Source organism: Mauremys reevesii, linkage group 2 (assembly GCF_016161935.1).
Source record: "Mauremys reevesii isolate NIE-2019 linkage group 2, ASM1616193v1, whole genome shotgun sequence".
NCBI classification, from domain to species: Eukaryota; Metazoa; Chordata; order Testudines; family Geoemydidae; genus Mauremys; species Mauremys reevesii.
In genome coordinates this window covers 255,327,755-255,346,750 of record NC_052624.1, presented here as the reverse complement: position 1 = coordinate 255,346,750, position 18,996 = coordinate 255,327,755, and the positions used below count along the sequence as shown (strand labels likewise).

The 18,996-nt window shown below is 39.5% G+C and overlaps 1 protein-coding gene across 3 annotated transcripts in view; it reads left to right on the top strand.

Moving 5' to 3' along the window:
- Nucleotides 1-18,996, top strand: part of ANGPT1 (angiopoietin 1) — a 275,560-nt gene that overhangs the window by 204,519 nt on the left and 52,045 nt on the right. For all 3 annotated transcript variants that reach the window (XM_039526223.1, XM_039526224.1, XM_039526222.1), the window contains 2 exons: nt 2,528-2,655; nt 7,714-7,815. In XM_039526223.1, coding sequence (XP_039382157.1) covers nt 2,528-2,655; nt 7,714-7,815 — 230 coding nt within the window. The remainder of the gene's footprint in view (nt 1-2,527; nt 2,656-7,713; nt 7,816-18,996) is intronic.

Below are 18,996 nucleotides of genomic sequence, written 5' to 3'. Positions count from 1 at the left end.
GTATATGAATAAATCAGGATTACTTATGTTATAATATGATGGTTTACATGATAGCATGTTGGCCATGTAACTATATACTGTCTTGTTCAAAAAAGATATTTCTATATCAGTCCAGCTAAAAATAGCTTAAAGAGCCACTGCTGCCTCCTGGAAAAAATAGCATAACATTCAGTTCAGAAATAACTGGACTAGTTTCTGATCCCAGTAACACTGGTGTAAATCTACAGTAATTCCAGTGACTTCAAAATATTTTGCAGACTGTGTGGGAGGAGAGGTAGGTAAGATGATCTCCATGTGTGTATTATATAGATGTACATTGAAATGTAGTCACTTTTAGGATGGAAGCAGTAGTGATTCTGACTCAGCAAGGAAGGCTAACTTCTCTAATTTGAAAAACTCTGGGTTGGCAAGATGGACCTGATCTAAAGTCCACTGAAGTCAATGAGAGTCTTTCCTTTGACTTCAGTGGCCTTTGGCTCAGATCCCAAGTAATTACTCAAGTTGGAATTTGGCCATTGACGCTAATACTCCTCTACTTACAAAAAATACCACTCAATCTTTAATGAACACAAATTGCCAGTGCCCAGTTTTATGTCTCATCTGAAAAATGGCACCTGCAAGAGTGCATTGTTTCTTAATACCATGCTGAGGCCCTAATTCAGCACTGACTCAAAGGGAAGTGTGTCACCTACTGAGTCACTAACACCACTTTTCTTTTCCTAATAGGCCCAAGTCCCCAAGAAGTTTCTTTTCCAACTAGAGGTCACAGCTGTATGTGAGCCAGGAGTTAATTTTATGGACGCTATGGAAAAAGAGAGGAAAGAGATGATACTGCAAATTAACTCAACAGAAAAATAAATCCACCTTTTTGTTGTAAAATTCAAATTTTAAATGAAAAAAACACAGCAACTTAAATCTGTTTTATTCAAGACAAAATGCTGGGCTATGAGAGTAGGTTTGTGAAATGCAGTATACACTCTCTATGTGGGGAGGAAGGATGGTCTTATGGTTAAAGCAACTGATCGGGCATTAGAAATCTTGGGTTCTATTTCTGCCTCTCCCAAGGACTTCCTGTGTGTGATGTTGGGCAAGTCACTTAACCACTCTAGCCTTCTGTTTCTTCATCTGTGAAATGGGATTAATAATAGCTACCACCTATATCATAGGAATTTGTGATGATAGAATTATTATCCATAAGGTTCATTAAAATGCTCAAATGGAAGGCGGCATATATAGGTGTGAAGTGTTAGTGTCATTATATATTTAACATACAGCCTTGAACCTTGTGTGGTATGCAACAGCAGTGCAAGGTTGTTACTCTAGTGGAAGTTAAGGCACATCACTGTGTCCTAGGTACACAGTGCCGTCTTCTTCATTGAGAGGGAGTAAGTCGCTAGCCCCTTTTGCACCCACTCTTTACTCTCCCATTCCCTAAAGTTAAAAAGAGGTGGATTGCAGACAGACAATGGGCATGTCTATAGAGAACTTCAATGCAATTTGCCTATGTATTTAGATAGTCCTCATAACTGTGGAGCTTAATACTGCAAGGTGCTGAGAACTCTGGTCTGGATCCTGCAAAGCACTTAAGCACATGCTTAACTTTATGCATATGCGTAGTCTCATAGATTTCAATGGGATTACTCAAGTGCTTAAAGCTTGTGTTTCTGGACTGGGTCAAGAAGCCCCTGTTGTTTGTAGAGCTACAGGTTCCTCTCTTAGGTCTTATCCCTTCTGTTAGGGAGGAGTTACTTCCTGGCCAATTTAGCAGTGCGCTCATTACTGCAGGATTGCGATTGCCAGCACACCATGTTCTCCTCATCTCTTAATCTCACACTCATGCACAATACTTAATACCCTGTGATGTGCAGAATCTAGAGCTATGCTGTAGCTGGAATATTAATTTTTTTGCTTTGTTGTTGGAATGTCACAAAATGAAATAATAAATAGTTTTGATTTCTGGATTTAAGGTAACATCAATTTTTTACAAGTTGCCTTTAATAGCAATTTGTAGGTGGGAAATTGTTGTTTTTTACACTATTGTTTTCAGTGATTTATGCTATTTAAGAAGCAATACGGTCTGCAGAATGGGCAGAGATTGGAAAATCAAGAGGTCATAGGTTCTATTCCTGGCTTTGCCAATGATGACTGGCTCCATAGCCTTGAGAAAGTCTCTTTGCCTCAGATCCTGAAAGGTATTTAGACACTTAACTCTCATTGCAATCAATGGGTGTTCTGCCTAAAAACATTTGAGGATCTGGGTCTTTGCCTCTTCACCCCAGTACTTCTATAATTAAAATAGGGATAATAATAATTTGTTACCTCCCTCAAAGGGACATGTTAATTATTAAATATTTGTGGTTTGTAAAATGTGTTGGACATGTAAGGACTAATATTTAGGTGTAATGTCTAATACTTATGTGTTAGCCTAGAATGATATGGAAAAGCTAACAAGAAATAAAGCCGCTTTGGTATAGTAATTCCTAAGGTTGCTCTTGTAACCTGCATTATCGTATTTTCTGTTTTGCAGTTTTACTAAAGAATGCAAAAAGAGAGGAGGACAAGCCATTCAGAGACTGTGCAGATGTGTACCAAGCTGGTTTTAACAAAAGTGGAGTCTACACTATTTATATTAATAATGTATCAGAGCCTAAAAAGGTAAAAAATATATGTATTTGTGTTTGTTTTTGCTTGTTGATATAGATATTGCTCTTGGCGTGAGGGAGCATTCTGCATGGTTATGGAATCTTTACATTGGCAAAGAGCTGTATTAATATAACCACTTGGTCCATCTTCACCCTTAGAAAAATACTGGAAGGTGAAGTAAATGGAGTATCTTGCCTGAAGTGAGTCCCAACCCATCCTTTCTCTCTACTGGCTGAGGATCCTCCCTAAATCTGAGCATACACCCCCAAAACATGATTTGTCTTCTACCCTTCAGCAAATGTGTGGTCTCTACAGTTGAGTCAGACACCTGGCAGGCAGTTCTGTCAGAAATACATGTGTCTGAAGATCAAGGAGAGAATCAGGGATACCCAAGAGATCATATTTTATTAATTAATAATCCACTGTCAAAAAATGATAATCTGTTTGAAATAAATCACTGATAAATAGTTCCCATTACATTCCAGAAATATTGTTCAGGATGAGACATGGGGGAAAGGATAAACCAACTCTAGAAGAAGACTATTGATATAGTGATATATGAAAGGAGGATACACAACATAATTGAGATGTCTATAATGAAGTATGGAAAATGGTCTTAGATGTTATCAAGCAGGATTAGAGAGACCTGACTAGAAGTGTGGAAACTGTTAAACTGGAATTGTAAAGGACTTGAAAATAACCTAGACTCAAGTCCACACTGGCAAATTGACAGTGAGTTGCACTTGCATTAGTTTTATTCAAGTTCACAAGCTGTCCAGGGAAGCTTCATTGCAAACTTTTAAATACTATCTGAATAGCTGCAAGTTTTACTAGGTTACTGATCTTGGTGTGTTTTGTTTGACATTAGCACAGGGATAGGTAAGATAGGGAAAGTCACATTGAGGAAGTCATCTTTTATTTCTCTGGTATACCTGATTGAAAGAGCTATCCAATGCAGTCAGGAGAGTCAGCCCAGAAACTATTCTATTTGGATTTCAGAGAGGCTGCATTTTAGTTTTCTTTTTCAGCAAGTAAATATATATATTTATATATATTCTGCTGTCTCTTGTGTCTGTCTATCTCTGGTAGCAAGAGCCTGATACAATGTCCACTGAAGACAATGGGAAAACTCCTATTGTCTTAAGGGATGTGGGATCAGGCACTAAGTGGGCTAGTACATTTTATAATTTTCTAGTCATTTTCTTTGCTTAGTTTCATCCCAACATTACTGTCAATTTCTCTGCCTCTTTGCTGATTACATCCTTCAGATATTTACAGATGATTATCAGTCCTGCTCAGACCCTCATTCCCACATCTTTGTTAGTCGTCATTTTGCAAGTTGTATTTATTTAATTATTTTAATTTTTCCTCTTGAATGTGTAGACATATTTAAGGTATTGAAATAATTAGAAGTGCAACAGTATTCTAAGCCTTTATTCTGAGTTGTGCATAATATTATACATTTAAACTGTTTACTTTTAAATTACTGAGGATACTTAGTTATTCTTTATACCATACTATTTTAGTTCCTGATCCAATGGCCATTGAAGTCACCGATTTTAGTGAGCATTGTATTGGAGCCATTAAGTGTTTTAGTTGATAGATGGCTCTCATGGGTCAGTAAGTGGTTATTATATAAGGAACAAAGGGTAGGAATAAATGGGCAGTTTTCAGAATGGAGAGAGGTAAATAGTTATGTCCCACAGGGGTATGTACTGGGACCAGTCCTATTCAACATATTCATAAATGATCTGGGAAAAGGTGGCAAAATTTTCAGATGATACAAAACTACCAGTACTCAAGACAGTTAAGTCCAAAGTAGATTGGGAAGAGTTACAAAAGGATCTCACAAAACTGGGTGACTGAGCTACAAAATGGCAGATGAAATTCTAAATAATGCACATTGGAAAACATAATCCCAACTATACATATAAAATGATGGGTTCTAAATTAGCTGTTACCACTCAAGAAAGAGAACTTTTCATTGCGGAAAACTTTTCATTGCGGAAAACATCTCTGAAAACAGCCACTCAATGTGCAGCAGCAGTCCAAAAAAGCTAACCGTATTTTAGGAATCATTAAGAAAGGGATAGATAATAAGAAAGAAAATATCATATTGCTTCTATATAAATCTATGGTACACCCACATCTCAAATACTGTGTGCAGCTGTGGTCACCCCATCTCAAAAAAAAAGGGAATTGGAAAAAGTACAGAAATGGGTAACAAAATGATTAAGGGTAAGGAACAGATTAATAAGACTGGGAGTTTTCAGGCTGGAAAAGAGACAACTAAGGAAGAATATGACAGAGAACCATAAAATCAAAACTGGTGTGGAGAAAGTAAATAAGGAAGTGTTATTTGCTCCTTGACATAACACCAAATGAAATTAATAGGCTATAGGTTGAAAACAAACAAAAGGAAGTATTTCTTCACACAACACACAGTCAACCTGTGGAACTCTTTGCCAGAGAATGTTGTGAAGGCCAAGACTATAACAAGGTTCAAAAAAGAACTAGATAAATCATGGAGGATAAGTCCATCAGGGCAGGGATACCATCCCTAGCCTTGTTGCCAGAAGCTGGGAATGGACGACAGGGGATGGATCACTTGATGATTGCCTGTTCTGTTCATTCCCTCTGAAGCACCTGGCATTGGCCACTGTCGGAAGACAAAATACTGGGCTAGATGGACCATTGGTCTGACCCAGTATGGCCGTTCTTATATTCTTATTCTTCATTAACACGTTTAAGGTCAGCAGTACATTATCACCCTTTAAAAAAAATCTGCGTTTGTCTCCAAAAGACTGTTTTAACGCTAAAAATTTGTTTAATCCATAAATCCAAACTGAGTGTAATTAAACCAATGTGTGTTATGAATTAGTAGTTTTTTCATCCATGCATCTAAGCAAAGACAAATACTTAGTGCATTTGGAATCCCCTTCATCTGAATCTACAGAAAAATAATTATTCTCATCTTAAGAAGTCCACCACCTACAGATGCATAAAAATAGTTATTCAAATATCACCTCTTTTTTGTTCAGGATTAAACCTCAAAACATGTTAAAAGGTGTTTAATGGCTGAATGCCTTGACCTTATCTGGGACAGGAGCCAGTTCAAGGCTGTTGATGGCTAGAACTATGCGAAGCTAATATTGATAATCAACTTGATACTCCCGTTAGTGTGGCGGATGTTCACATCCACCACCATGGAAAGTGCCAGACCACGCAATGGTGACTAATGCATAATTAGATGCTGTAAATCCCTCTGTCACTATACAACCCCTCTTTTTAATTTGCTACACCACTCAAAGAACATGAAAACTTGTTTTATAAGGCTTTCTATTACAGGAAAATCATATATTATGTGTCTTTTTCCATATTAAAATATTAACACTAAAGACATGATAAGGGCTTAATGCATTACAAAAATGAACACTGGATTTCTGGGATCTAGACTTGAATTTTGAATAAGGTACATCCATCAGTTAGAAACACTCACTGAAAATCAGACTAAGTCTAAGAAAACTAAATCCTGTAGATAAATGGTTTGACTTGCAGTGTCTTTGCTGAAGGAGGACTAGAGCCAAAATGTTTGTCTAACAAATCATGTTTCTTTAGTTATTATTCTGAATCTGGTTCACGTGTCTGCAGTGGTCAACATTCTCCTTTCCTCCTACATGTACAATGGGACCTAGCAAAGTCAAACAATGAAGCAATCACAGGGCATCAATATGAACAATACATCTTAGAGTGAAAAGCATGGAACTGAATTGTCTGAGGATGAACTATTTTTCTTTGGTTGAATAAGAATTTGTATTTAAAGGATCCAGATAATGACCATCAATTGATAGAGAAAAAAAAAACATTAAATTACTGGCCAACATTGTCCATGCTGGTGGATGTGATCACAAAATACTAGGCTGATTGATCAGAATTCTTTAACTCTCTGTATAAATGCACACCTTATTTCATAGGCAAATCTAGCTTTATTAAAGAGCACATAAATGAAAACCTGGAACAATCACAGTGCCAATAGGGAAAACGTATCTGATCATGCAAATAATGTGGAAATTGCTTCAAGTAATAGTGTTAAAATGATGGAACAGAAAAGTAGAAATAATAATAATGACAGTTTTAACCTTTGCTTGCAATATCCCAAGAAAAATGAAAGGATGCACAACAGGACGCATTCTTTGTAAAAGTTGTGTCATTTATAAGCACTACTGTATATACATAAAACACAAAATATCCATTGTGATTATTATGTGCATTGTCTTGTTATATTTAAGGATATAGTTTGTTAGAGATAATATTCTAAAGTTAAGTATCAGAGGGGTAGCTGTGTTAGTCTGGATCTGTAAAAGCAACAAAGAATCCTGTGGCACCTTATAGACTAACAGACATTTTGCAGCATGAGCTTTCATGGGTGAATACCCACTTCTTCGGATGCAACATCCGAAGAAGTGGGTATTCACCCACGAAAGCTCATGCTGCAAAACGTCTGTTAGTCTATAAGGTGCCACAGGATTCTTTGTTGCTTATTCTAAAGTTAATTTGTCAGCAAAACTCTAAGGGCCATATTGCTGTCTATATGTAAATAGGGAACTTAATGAGAGCTTTATTGTGAAAACATGGTAGGATGCTGTCCTACAATTTCAGTACTGGTCATACACTCTCCAGGGATAGTCCCACATGGCCCCATCCTTAGTCTCTCCACCTTTTGTAAATTGCTTGTCGTCTTAGATTGCAAACTCTTTGGGGCAATGACTATGTCACTATCTGTGTTGGGACACTGCCCGGTATATTGTGGCTACAACCAGGATTTAAATAAGATATAAAAGCACCTATAAATAATGTATCATCTATTCTATATGTTGGCTTCACTGTATCTCATTTTCCTGCAAGTATTTATGATAATTTCTTCCTATCCTGTGTAACACTGTGCTACACTAGGTAATACTTGATAAACTGAAAAAATACTAATGTTGGAAGACTATTAAGGAAAGGTGTCTTTTTTTTTTGAGTGGACATAAATTTGAAACTAGTATCATCATTTTCATTATTATCTAGGTCTTTTGTAATATGGAGATCACAGGAGGAGGATGGACAGTAATACAACACCGAGAAGATGGGAGTCTGGATTTTCAAAAAAGCTGGAAAGAATACAAAATGGTAAGGGTGAAGAATTTACAGTAAAGTTAGAAAAGTAATCTCTTGAACCATTAGATTTTAAGCTCTATGTGCCCTAACACTCAATTAACATTACAGTATAACCCTGGCAGCATTAAGTAATCAGGCATATTGACTGGGTAAATGTAACCTCAGGAAGGATGCAGAGAGAAAATTTCTAGACACATTAAATGACTTCTTGGAGCAGCTTGTCCTGGAGCCCACCAGAGGAGAGGCAATTCTTCATTTAGTCCTAAATGGAGCACAGGCTCTGGTCCAAGAGTTTGAGCTGAACCGCTTGGTAATAGCAACCGCATTGTAATTAAATTTAACATCCTTGTAGGGGGGAAATGCCAAAGAAACCTACCAAAAAAGTATTTAACTTCAAAAAGGGGAACTATACTAAAATGAGGAAGGTCATTAAATGGAAATTAAAAGGAACAGTCACAAGGCTGAAATGCCTGAAAACTGCATGGAGACTATTTAGAAACACCATAATAGAGGCTCAAACTAAATGTATACCCGAATTTTTAAAAAACAACAACAACAAAACAGTAGAGGATAAAAAAAATGCTACAGTGCCTAAACCGCAGAGTAAAAGAGGCAGTTAAAGGCAAAAAGGCACCCTTTAAAAATTGGAAGTCAAATCCTAGTGAAGAAAATAGAAAGGAGCATAAAGAATCAAGTGTAAAAGTAAAGGCAGGCCAAGAAAGAAAAGAGCAACACAAGACACAAAAACTAAAAGCAAAAAATTAAGTACATGAGAAGCAGGATTATTTAAAAAAACAGTCAGCGGGGCCACTGGATGATCAAGGTACTGACAGAGCACTCAAGGGAGACAAGACCATTGTGAACATAAGAACGGCCATACTGGGTCAGATGAAAGCTCCATCTAGCCCCATATCCTGTCTTTTGACAGTGGCCAATCCCAGGAGCCCCAGAGGGAATGAACAGAACAGGTAATCATCAAGTGTTCCATCCCATCACCCATTCCCAGCTTCTCTCAAAGAGAGGCTAGGGACACCATCCCTGCCCATCCTGGCCAATTGCCATTGATGGAGTTATCCTCCATGAATTTATCTAGTTCTTTTTTGAACCCTGTTATAGTCTTGGCCTTCACAACATCCTCTGGCAAGGAGTTCCACAGGTTGACTGTGCATTCTGTTAAAAAAATACTTCCTTTTTGTTTGTTTTAAACCTGCTGTCTATTAACTTCATTTTGCCACTTTTTCCCAGATCATTTGTGAATATGTTGAATAGGACTGGCCCAGGTACAGACACCACTATTTACCTCTCTCCATTCTGAAAACTGCCCATTTATTCCTACCCTATGTTTCCTATCTTTTAACCAGTTACCAATCCATGAGAGGACCTTTCCTCTTATCCCATGACCGCTTACGTTGCTTAAGAGCCTTTGGTGAGGGACCTTGTGAAGAATCTAAATGCATTCTTTGCATTAATCTTCACTGCAGAGAATGAAGGGGAGATCCCCAAACCTGAGCCATTCTTTTTAGGTGACAAATTGGAGAAACTGTCCCAGATTGAGGTGCCAATACAGGAGGTTTTGGAACAGATTGATAAATTAAACAGTAATATGACAGTAGGACCAGATGTTATTCACCCAAGAGTTCTGAAGGAACTCACATATGAAACTGCAGAACTACTAACTGTGGTATGTAACCTATTGCTTAAATCAGTCTCCGTACCAGATGACTGGAGGATAGCTAATGTAATGCCGATTTTTGAAAAAGGCTCCAGAGGCAATCCTGACAATTACAGGTTGGTAAGCCTAACTTCAGTAACAGCAAATTTGGTGAAACTATAGTAAAGAACAGAATTATCAGACACATAGATGAACACAATTTGTTGGGGAAGAGTCAACACAGCTTTTGTAAAGGAAAATCATGTCTCACCAATATATTAGAATTCTTTGAGGATGTCCACAAGCATATGGACAAGGATGACCTAGTCAATATAGTGTATTGAACTTGGAGAAAGCCTTTGAGAATGTCCCCTCCAAAAGCTCATAAGAAAATTAGGCAGCCGTGGACTAAGAGGGAAGGTCCTTTCATGGATCAGTAACTGGTTAAAAGATAGGACACAAACAGTAGGGATAATTGGTCAGTTGTTTGCCAGAAGCGAAAGGGGATGGATCACTTGGTGATTACCTGTTCTGTTCATTCCCTCTGAGACACCTGGCATTGGCCACTGTCAGAAGACAGGATACTGGGCTAGATGGAGCTTTGATCTGACCCAGTATGGCCATTCTTATGTTGTTTTCAGAGGTAAATAGCAGTGTCCCCCAGGATCTGTGCTAGAACCTGTGCTGTTTAACATTTTCATAAATGACCTGGAGAAGGGGCGACGAAATTGTAGACAATACAAAATTATTCAAGTTAGCTAAGCCCAAAACCGGCAGCAAAGAGTTACAAAGGGATGTCACTGAATTGAGTGACTGGGCAACAAAATGGCAGCTGAAATTCAATGCTGATAAGTGCAAAGTAATGCACATTGGAAAAAATAATCCCAGCTATACATACAAAGTGATGAAGTGTAAATTAGCTGTTACCACTCAAGAAAAAGATCTTAGAGTCATTGTGAATAGTTCTCAGTGTGTAGCAGCAGTCAAAACAGGCAAATAGAATGTTAGGAAAGGCATAGATAATAAAACAGAAAATATCATGATACCACTATATAAATCCATGATGGTTCTTTGATTGATTGTACATGTCCATTCCACTTCAGGTGTATGTGTATTCCAGTGCATGGTTGTCAGAGAGTTTTTCCCTTAGCAGCAGGGGCGGCTCTAGACATTTCGCCGCCCCAAGCAGGGCGGCATGCCGCGGGAGGCGCTCTGCCGGTTGCTGGTCCTGCGGCTCCAGTGGACCTCCCGCAGGCGTGTCTGCGGAGGGTGCGCTGGTCCCGCGCGGACACCGAAGCCGCGTGGGACCAGCAGACCCTCCACAGGCACGCCTGCGGGAGGTCCACCGGAGCCGCCTGCCGCCCTCCCGGCGACCGGCAGAGCGCCCCCCGCGGCATGCCGCCCCAAGCACACGCTTGGCGTGCTGGGGTCTGGAGCCGCCCCTGCTTAGCAGTACCACTCAGGGAAACACAAGCACTATTGGTACCTTAAGCACAGCATGCAGGCATAATGGGCAAAGCCACCCCCTACCCTTCTGAGTTCCTGCCTACCCCTCTGAGTTCCTTTCCTTGCTTCTGCAAGTCTTTAGTCAAACCTGTAAGTAGTGCCCATTGTATAGTGTAGTTTTAGTAGTTAGCTAGTTGAATAGTGTACAAATATTTGCTGTTGTTGTTTGCGTGGGTCTGGCACGCAGTCAGGGTACCGGTACTGGAGATATGCCACGCTCTCTGGATTTCAAGCTCTGCCACTTCTGTTGTAAGGCGATGCCTGATTGTGACCCTCACCGCCACTGCCCTAAGTGCTTGGAAGAAGCTCACATAACCATGCAGTTCTGGTCACCCCATCTCAGAAAAGATATATTGCAATTTGAAAAGGTTCAGAAATGGGTAACAAAAATGATTAGGGGTATGAAACAGCTTCCATATGAGGAGAGATTAAAAAGACTGTGACTGTTCAGCTTAGAAAAGAGACAACTATGTGGGGGATATGATAGAGGTCATACAATTACAAATGGTGTGGAAAAACTGAATAGGGAAGTGTTATTTACTCCTTCACATAACATAAGAACTAGGGGTCACCCAATGAAATTAATAGGCTGCAGATTTAAAACAAACAAAAGGAAGTACGTCTTCACACAATGCAGTGTCAACCTGTGGAATTCATTGCTATGGGATGTTGCAAAGGCCAAAAAATTGGGTTAAAAAAAAAAGAATTAGATAAGTTCACAGAGGACAAGTCCTATTAGCCACAATGGTCAGGGACACAACGCCATGCTGAGGGTGCCCTAAACCTTCAACTGCTAGAAGTTGAGACTGGACAACAGAGGATGGGTCATTGAAAATTGCCTGGTTGTGTTCATTCCTTCTGAACATCTGGAATTGGCCACTGTCAGAAGGCAAGACGCTGGGCTAGATGGACCATTGGTCTGATCCAGTATGGCTATTTTAATAGGAACTTGGCTGGCCTGCCATCTACAAAAATCTTCCTTCCACCTCCTTCCAATTCAAATATCACACCCTCAGCCCTCTCCCAAAGCCCTATCAAACAAATGTGTTTTGTAGGATGCCTGGAAGGTCACCCACTTCTGCCTATTTTGGACCTGGTGGGGGGCAGAGCAAATTCCAGAGTCCTTGAGCCCTCATGGAGAAGACACACCAGCAGCCCTCTCTTTTTTATAATGAGGGTGATCTAGCGTGAGTGCCCGTATTGACCACAAATGTGCCAGTTTGGCCAGGAGAGAGGCAGTCCCTCAGGTATGTTATTTAGAGGCTAGTCATAGCCAACACCTTAAGTTTCATCTGGAAACCAATGAACAGCCAGTGTAGATCTTGGAGCACTGATGTCTTAGGCTATATGGGAGTCCAGGAAGCTTTGTCTAAACTAGGAGTAACTGTTATTATGGAATCAGAGGCTGATGCTGTTGATGTCAATGGGAGTTGCACTCAGCACTTCGCAGGATCAGACTCTTAGTTCTGATAGGAGTCTGAAGTTAGCAAGCCTAATATACTTTGTGTGGGGGACACAGACACACACATACCTACAGGACAGCTGGAGACTGAACTTTACAGCCATCTGTTAACTTTACCATTTTATGAAAATCAGGGACTTTTCTATTTGTTTTGGTTTGAGTTACTATATTTTCTCTCTTTCCCCAAAAAATGAGCTAGAGGAAGTAGCAGGTACATCCAAAATAAGCAAATTGTTGACAAAATTTTATGCACGTGTGCCCAAATACAATCCCCAGATCTGGGTATATTGACTGGTGCCACAGTCACAAGGAGGGCACATCTCCCCCACCCAACAGCCCTCCCTGCCCTTGTGTTCCTTATAAAGATACACTGCAGTATTCTCAAGCAATCGTCGAAAATGCTGCATTTTACAATTGTGTTATTGCACAATTCTGGGCCACTTCTCCTATGATATGGCCAGCACTGGCATCATTATAGCTGAGAGGGACAACTTTCAGCCTGGGATGGGACAACACAGTCATCCCTCTGCCAAAATTTGGCTGGTTGTGATGGTTCAGCAGGGAGGACAGTCTGAGGCTGCCATTGCCAATTCTATCTAGCTAACCCAGAAGGAAGCTGCAATTGAAGCTTCCTCCCAGCAGGGGCCCAGCCTCATATAGCTGTGTCTCCTACCTACATCTGGCTTGGTCCTTCCCAGCCTGAGCCCCAGCCCTGTAGGCTCTGAAAGTCTGCAGAGCAGCAGGGGCCTGTCCAGGACATGTGGGAACTACCAGGCACTGGGAGACAGCCATGAAGGGAATTTGAGAAGAGAGGAAAGAAGATAGAAAGATTTGGAGAAGGGGAAAGTGACTGGGGAAGTGCCGCTTGAGGAGACACTGAGGCTAAATGATATTGCACAGTTAACCTGGCATCCAGGTCTCAGCACCCAGGTTAGCCAAGCCACTTTGCTGTGTCCTCACTGTTGCCACTCTCACCTGTGTGTGTCTGGAGGCTTAGCCCATTGGTCTATGTGCTGAGACCGCTGGGATTATTTTCCTAATAATTTATGGGAGAACTTAAGTGTCCTTTGTGGAAGATTTGTGGGAAGGGCATTGAAAGGCTAGCAGCACTTGAGTGATTTAGCCTGCATGCTCCCTGCAAAGTGAGGGGTTTTGGGGTGAGATTGGAGTCTGGGGGAAGGGAGAGGAGAGACTGGGAAAAGGGGAGGTTCTTGCCAAGATGAATGGGATGTGGGGCAAAACAGTCTTGGTTCTGTACTTGAAGAAAATGAGGCAGGGTTTTTGCAAACTATGTTAAAATCAATAAGATGATGGCAGTGAGCTAAGGATAAATGAGGGGGAAAACCAGTATGCTGCAATTTTATAAGTAGTATATTAATGTGTGTGCTAAAATTTCTCATGCTGGAGTCATTATAAATCATTTATGTGTTGGAAAATTTATTTATGTTCAGCAAATGGGGCATAAGACACAGAAGTGATCCACTTCTTTCAAATATTTACTAAATAATGTGGGTTTTAGGAAATGAGTTTTAGTTCCTGGAATGGGGATCAGATATTCTCTGAATATAGCCTTTTATGGAAATCAACCCCTCCTTGATAAAGAATTGTGTGACATACCACTTTACTAAATAAACAGTTGTCTTTTGAACTGAAGTGATTACTCAGATACTTGTCGCATTCAGTGGGTGTAATAGAAAGAGAAAGCATGTTCTCATTTCTCGTCCTGAGGAGAGAATCCAGTAGGATTTGTATTTCCCAGTGATAATAGGTATGGTATGAAAGTAGGTGGATGAGAGCTATGGGATATGTATTTATATCATGCTTTGTATGGTGACTGTTATCTTAGTTATCACCAGAGTCTGAACTGGGACCTCTGGAATTAAAGCATGACTTTTTATAGCTTGAGCTAAAGGACGGATTCAAAGCCTATTTGACTTCACTTGGCTTTGGATCAGGCCCAAATCCCCCTAGCTGGCAGATATCACAGATTCATATCTTTTGAATCAAGTACCAAGGAAGATTTCTGCCACACTGGAAGCAAAATACATTTGTTTCCTTAATTTATAGTATATTTTTGCTACTGAATGGAAAGTTACATATATTCTTTTGTTTGAACTCAGTCATGCTTTAATTATGCTTTAAAATCCTATCTAGCACTGTCCTCCCTGCACAAATTTTACTGGATAACATCTGTTTCAGGAATTGTGTTGATATGTGGCTATATATTCATGTGTCTACTCTGCCTACAATATTTCAATATGACACTATTAACGTATGTTAACAACACCCATGTGGTGGTCTTTTCAAATCAGAAAGAACAGGAAAAGTTCATTTATACAAAAAAGCGGTTAGCTGTTGGATAAAGCAAACTATTAAGTATTCCTTCCACGTTATGCTTCTAATAAATTTTGTTTAATGACATAATGATTCATACATCACCTTAATGTAGCTCCCGCTCCTCACTGGAGCACTGCAGCTATTGATTGGATTACTTTTTGGTTAGTTAAAGAAACAGGCTAAACAACAGATCATAATGTTATTTTACAACTAAACTGTTTTCTCACAACAAAGTAACAAGCTGGCTAAAGCAGCAAGCCCAGTTTGCCTTTTTTTCCACTCTACACACACTTACCGAGAGCCCATACAGAGCTCTCCCTTCTACAGAAATCCAGTAGTATCTAGGAAGGGGTATGAACAGAGTAGCCTTCTGTAGGAACCTCAGCACCTTACGGTGGAAGTGAGCTCTGTGTCCATTCCAGTTAAGCAGTATGGAAGGTAGCATTTAATGCAGGCCTGGGGAAGGGTCTGTAGATGTCACATAGGGATCTCGGAGGATCAGCAGCTAATATTCCATCGCATAGGCAGAAGTAGCTGTTGTTGAAGATCTGTACTTCAAATCTGGATTCTGTCCTTATGATCCCAGCATAAATTCTGTTTGCCCAGGCTTTGTATGGGAAGTGGGGAATTTAAGCTTTGATTAATCCACTTAAAATAAAAAGTTGTTGCTTCCTAGCAAATGCTGCACCATGTGACCAAGTGTGGCCCCCTAGTGTTCAAACCCCCATGTTTAAATCGCAGTATTCAGTTCTGCATTTGGAGCTGAAACTGACTTTCCAGTCTCATTTTAGTCATTCTAGAAGGTAAATTACACTTTTTAACTCTGAACACCCCAAAAATATATCACTGTATTACGTTAACAAACTGTTTTATCAAAATATTGGATCTTTGGTGCTATGAAGGACATTAAAGATACAACTACAGACCAGAACATAATTTTCAATAAGAAGAACGTTGTGTATAACCCAGTGTGTTGGAATTGGACAAGTCTACTGACCTTATCCTAAAATAAATTTTCACAAACATTCAAAGTCCATTCTGTATTCTCAGCTAAGGCACACGGAGCTGATTATTCTTTATGGCTTCTGGAAAGACATCCCTGCTGTAAAACACTGAATTATTAGATGTTTTCTTCAGTGAGTTGTCTGACAGGAGATGAACCCACAGGATATACTGACTGTGTCTGGTTTCAATTTTTGTTTTGTCTATAAAAAGTCAAAGCTTCCTATGAACATTATCAGGCAAAATAAATAAAGCAAGAGAGATAATTGTTTAATGAACTTGGAGTAACATGATTCAAGTAGAATACCCCTACAGATTTTGCCAAAGCTAATAAAACTCTTTTGCACCATACTTATTATTTTTGAATAAACGTCAACTTTGTGAATTCTGAGGGTCACTTCTAAAAGTAGTCTTGAATTCAATTTCTTTGTACTGCTGACTGCTTTTGTTATTTTGACTCTATTAATCACAGTGCAGTCAGAGGTGAAGCAAGCCAGACCTTGGGTGGTATTTGATAACTGGTGTAAATATTATAAAATATTATAATATTGTCTCTGATTCCTAGTAAAAATGTTTTATGGATCAGTGCTGCAGTGAATTATTAATTATTAATTATTATTATTGCTTTTTACAAAGCAATTGTGCAGTATATCAGAATCAATAGTATTTGCTCTGATATAAGACAGGAGTCACAAACTTTTTTTTACTCAAATGTATGCAGTGATGTGCAAATAATTACAGGGAGTATTGGATCATTTCATGTCTACGCTATAGAGACAAACAAACTCATGTTACTAACACATGTATAAGAGCTATCTAATGAAAACCAAAAATGTCTCAAAAAGTATCACGTGCTTACCCCTCAATAGGGAGAATATTCATTAACCTGGCACTCACTCATGAGCCCTTTCCTTTCACTGAACTTGGAGTAACTTTTCCTAAAATACAATCTTTTCTCACATGTAAAGCTTCCATATGTGACATTTCAGCACCAGAAATACAGATTCACCGATGCTGAAATAAACAACAGTGTGGGACAGGTGAAAGTGGGCATTGCCGAATAAGATCATTTCTAACCTGTATCTGTGACTTAAAGATCTCTATGTTAATTTGTATGGATAAGAAATGTTTACACTTTGATCAGTTAGATGGGTTATCAGCACATAAAATGGTAAAGAGCAATTCAAATACTGTTGTTGCTATATATTTCACAGCAACTTGCAGTGTTGCCAACTTGCATGATTTTTGGTGTGTTTCCACATTCCCTGTTATTTTATTAGGTGAGACTCAGCTTTCATCTAAAAAAATAAGTAATAATTTCTCATGATTGCAGAGAATAACTTGAAAATGTGACCTGAGTGCACTCTGAAAACTCAAAACTTAGCAGGCAAATAAAAAGAATCTGACATTTACTATTTAGTTAAAGTCTTGTGATTTTTAGGCCAATCCCATGGTTTTGGGGGCCTGACTCATGGTTTTTAAATGCTTAGACTTGGCAATATCACATTTTTGCTCCACGCACCAAAGCCCAAGGTTTTCAAATGTGCCATGCAAGACTTCTAAACCTACATCTTGATCAATATGCATGTCATGCTTCCAAAGGGGATTCTTTGTCTTCTATTTGCTTCCCTAGCTGCATAATGCTTTGCTGTACAAAAGAAATGCAAAACAGCGGACAGTTTAATTCCCAAGAAAACCCCATCCATCACACCCAGTATTTATTATGATGGTTTAATTAGTTAGGATTTATGGACTTTATAGATTTAAATTACCAAGAGAAATGTCTGTATTAAGTGAACATATCTTATTCAGCATGGCTTCAAGAAGACCAGGGGTGGCTCTAGGCATTTTGCCGCCCCAAGCACGGCAGGCAGGCTGCCTTCGGCAGCAGCCTGCGGGAGGTCCACCGAAGCCGTGGGACCAGCAGACACTCCGCAGGCATGCCGCCGAAGGCAACCTGCCTGCTGCCCTCGCGGCGACCGGCAGAGCGCCCCCCACGGCTTGCCGCCCCAAGCACGCGCTTGGTGTGCTGGTGCCTGGAGCCGCCCCTGAAGAAGACCTTCTCTAATAGATCAAAAATATTAGGCAGGTCAGGCTCAGTAACACAACTGATAATTTAAATGATGCTGAGATTTCTAATCTAACTTTCAGTAATACATTACTATATGTATTTCAAATAGGATTCAGATTCTGAAAACTAATACAATCACCTCTTTTTTCTCTTATTTTCTTCTTTTGCCCTTCCATTAACTTCTATTGCAACTTAATTTCCTCTGGTCAGGCGAGCAAACCACTGAGCAATAGATTTTCATTCCAATCTGATGTCTAACATGAGAGGAGAGAAGGAAGTGTAAATCCTTTCATACTGGGAATGTGAAGAATTACAGTAGAACCTCAGAGTTCAAACACCTTGGGAATGGAGGTTGTTCTTAACTCTGAACAAAACATTCTGGCTGTTCTTTCAAAAGTACATTGACTTAATACAGCTTTGACACTTTACTATGCAGAACAGAAAGAAAATGCTTCATTTATCCATCTTAATTTAAGTGAGACAAGCATAAGAAACAGGTTCCTTACCTTGTCAAATCTTTTTTTTTAAACTTCCCTTTATTCTTTTAGTAGTTTAGGTTTTACACAGTACTGTACTATATTTTTGTGTGAGTCTCTGCTGCTGCCTGATTGGGTACTTCCAGTTCCAAATGAGGTGTGTGGCTGACCGGTCAGTTTGTAACTCTGGTGTTCATAACTCTGAGATTCTTCTGTCTTGTTATTACAAAACAACTTTATGGTGCCTTGTGTTTATACAGACCCAGAATATAAAAAATGGGACATGTTCCAGGTCCTGAAAAGGCTACAACCTAAATAAGATAAGACAAGACACACAAACATAAGTTACAAAATAGAGCGACGGTTCAGAACAAATTGGGTCTCATGCTTATTAATTATGAGCAAAAGGGAGAAGGGATTTCCTGAAGTGGTCTGTTCCAACGAGAGCTCAGAGGAGGATAAAGTGTGTGCTCAGTGAACAATAGCAAGGATAACAAAGAAACAAAAATATAAATGTTTTGGATAAACCCTAATGTTGCAAGGCATAAATCAATCACTAACTAGTGGGATTAGAAAGAAACATCGCTTGTGGGAAGGCGGCTCCATAACTGTGCACTGCAGAGTTTACTGCACCTCCCTCTGAGGCAGGTGGTGCTGGCCACAGTTGAGACAAGACACTAATGAAGAT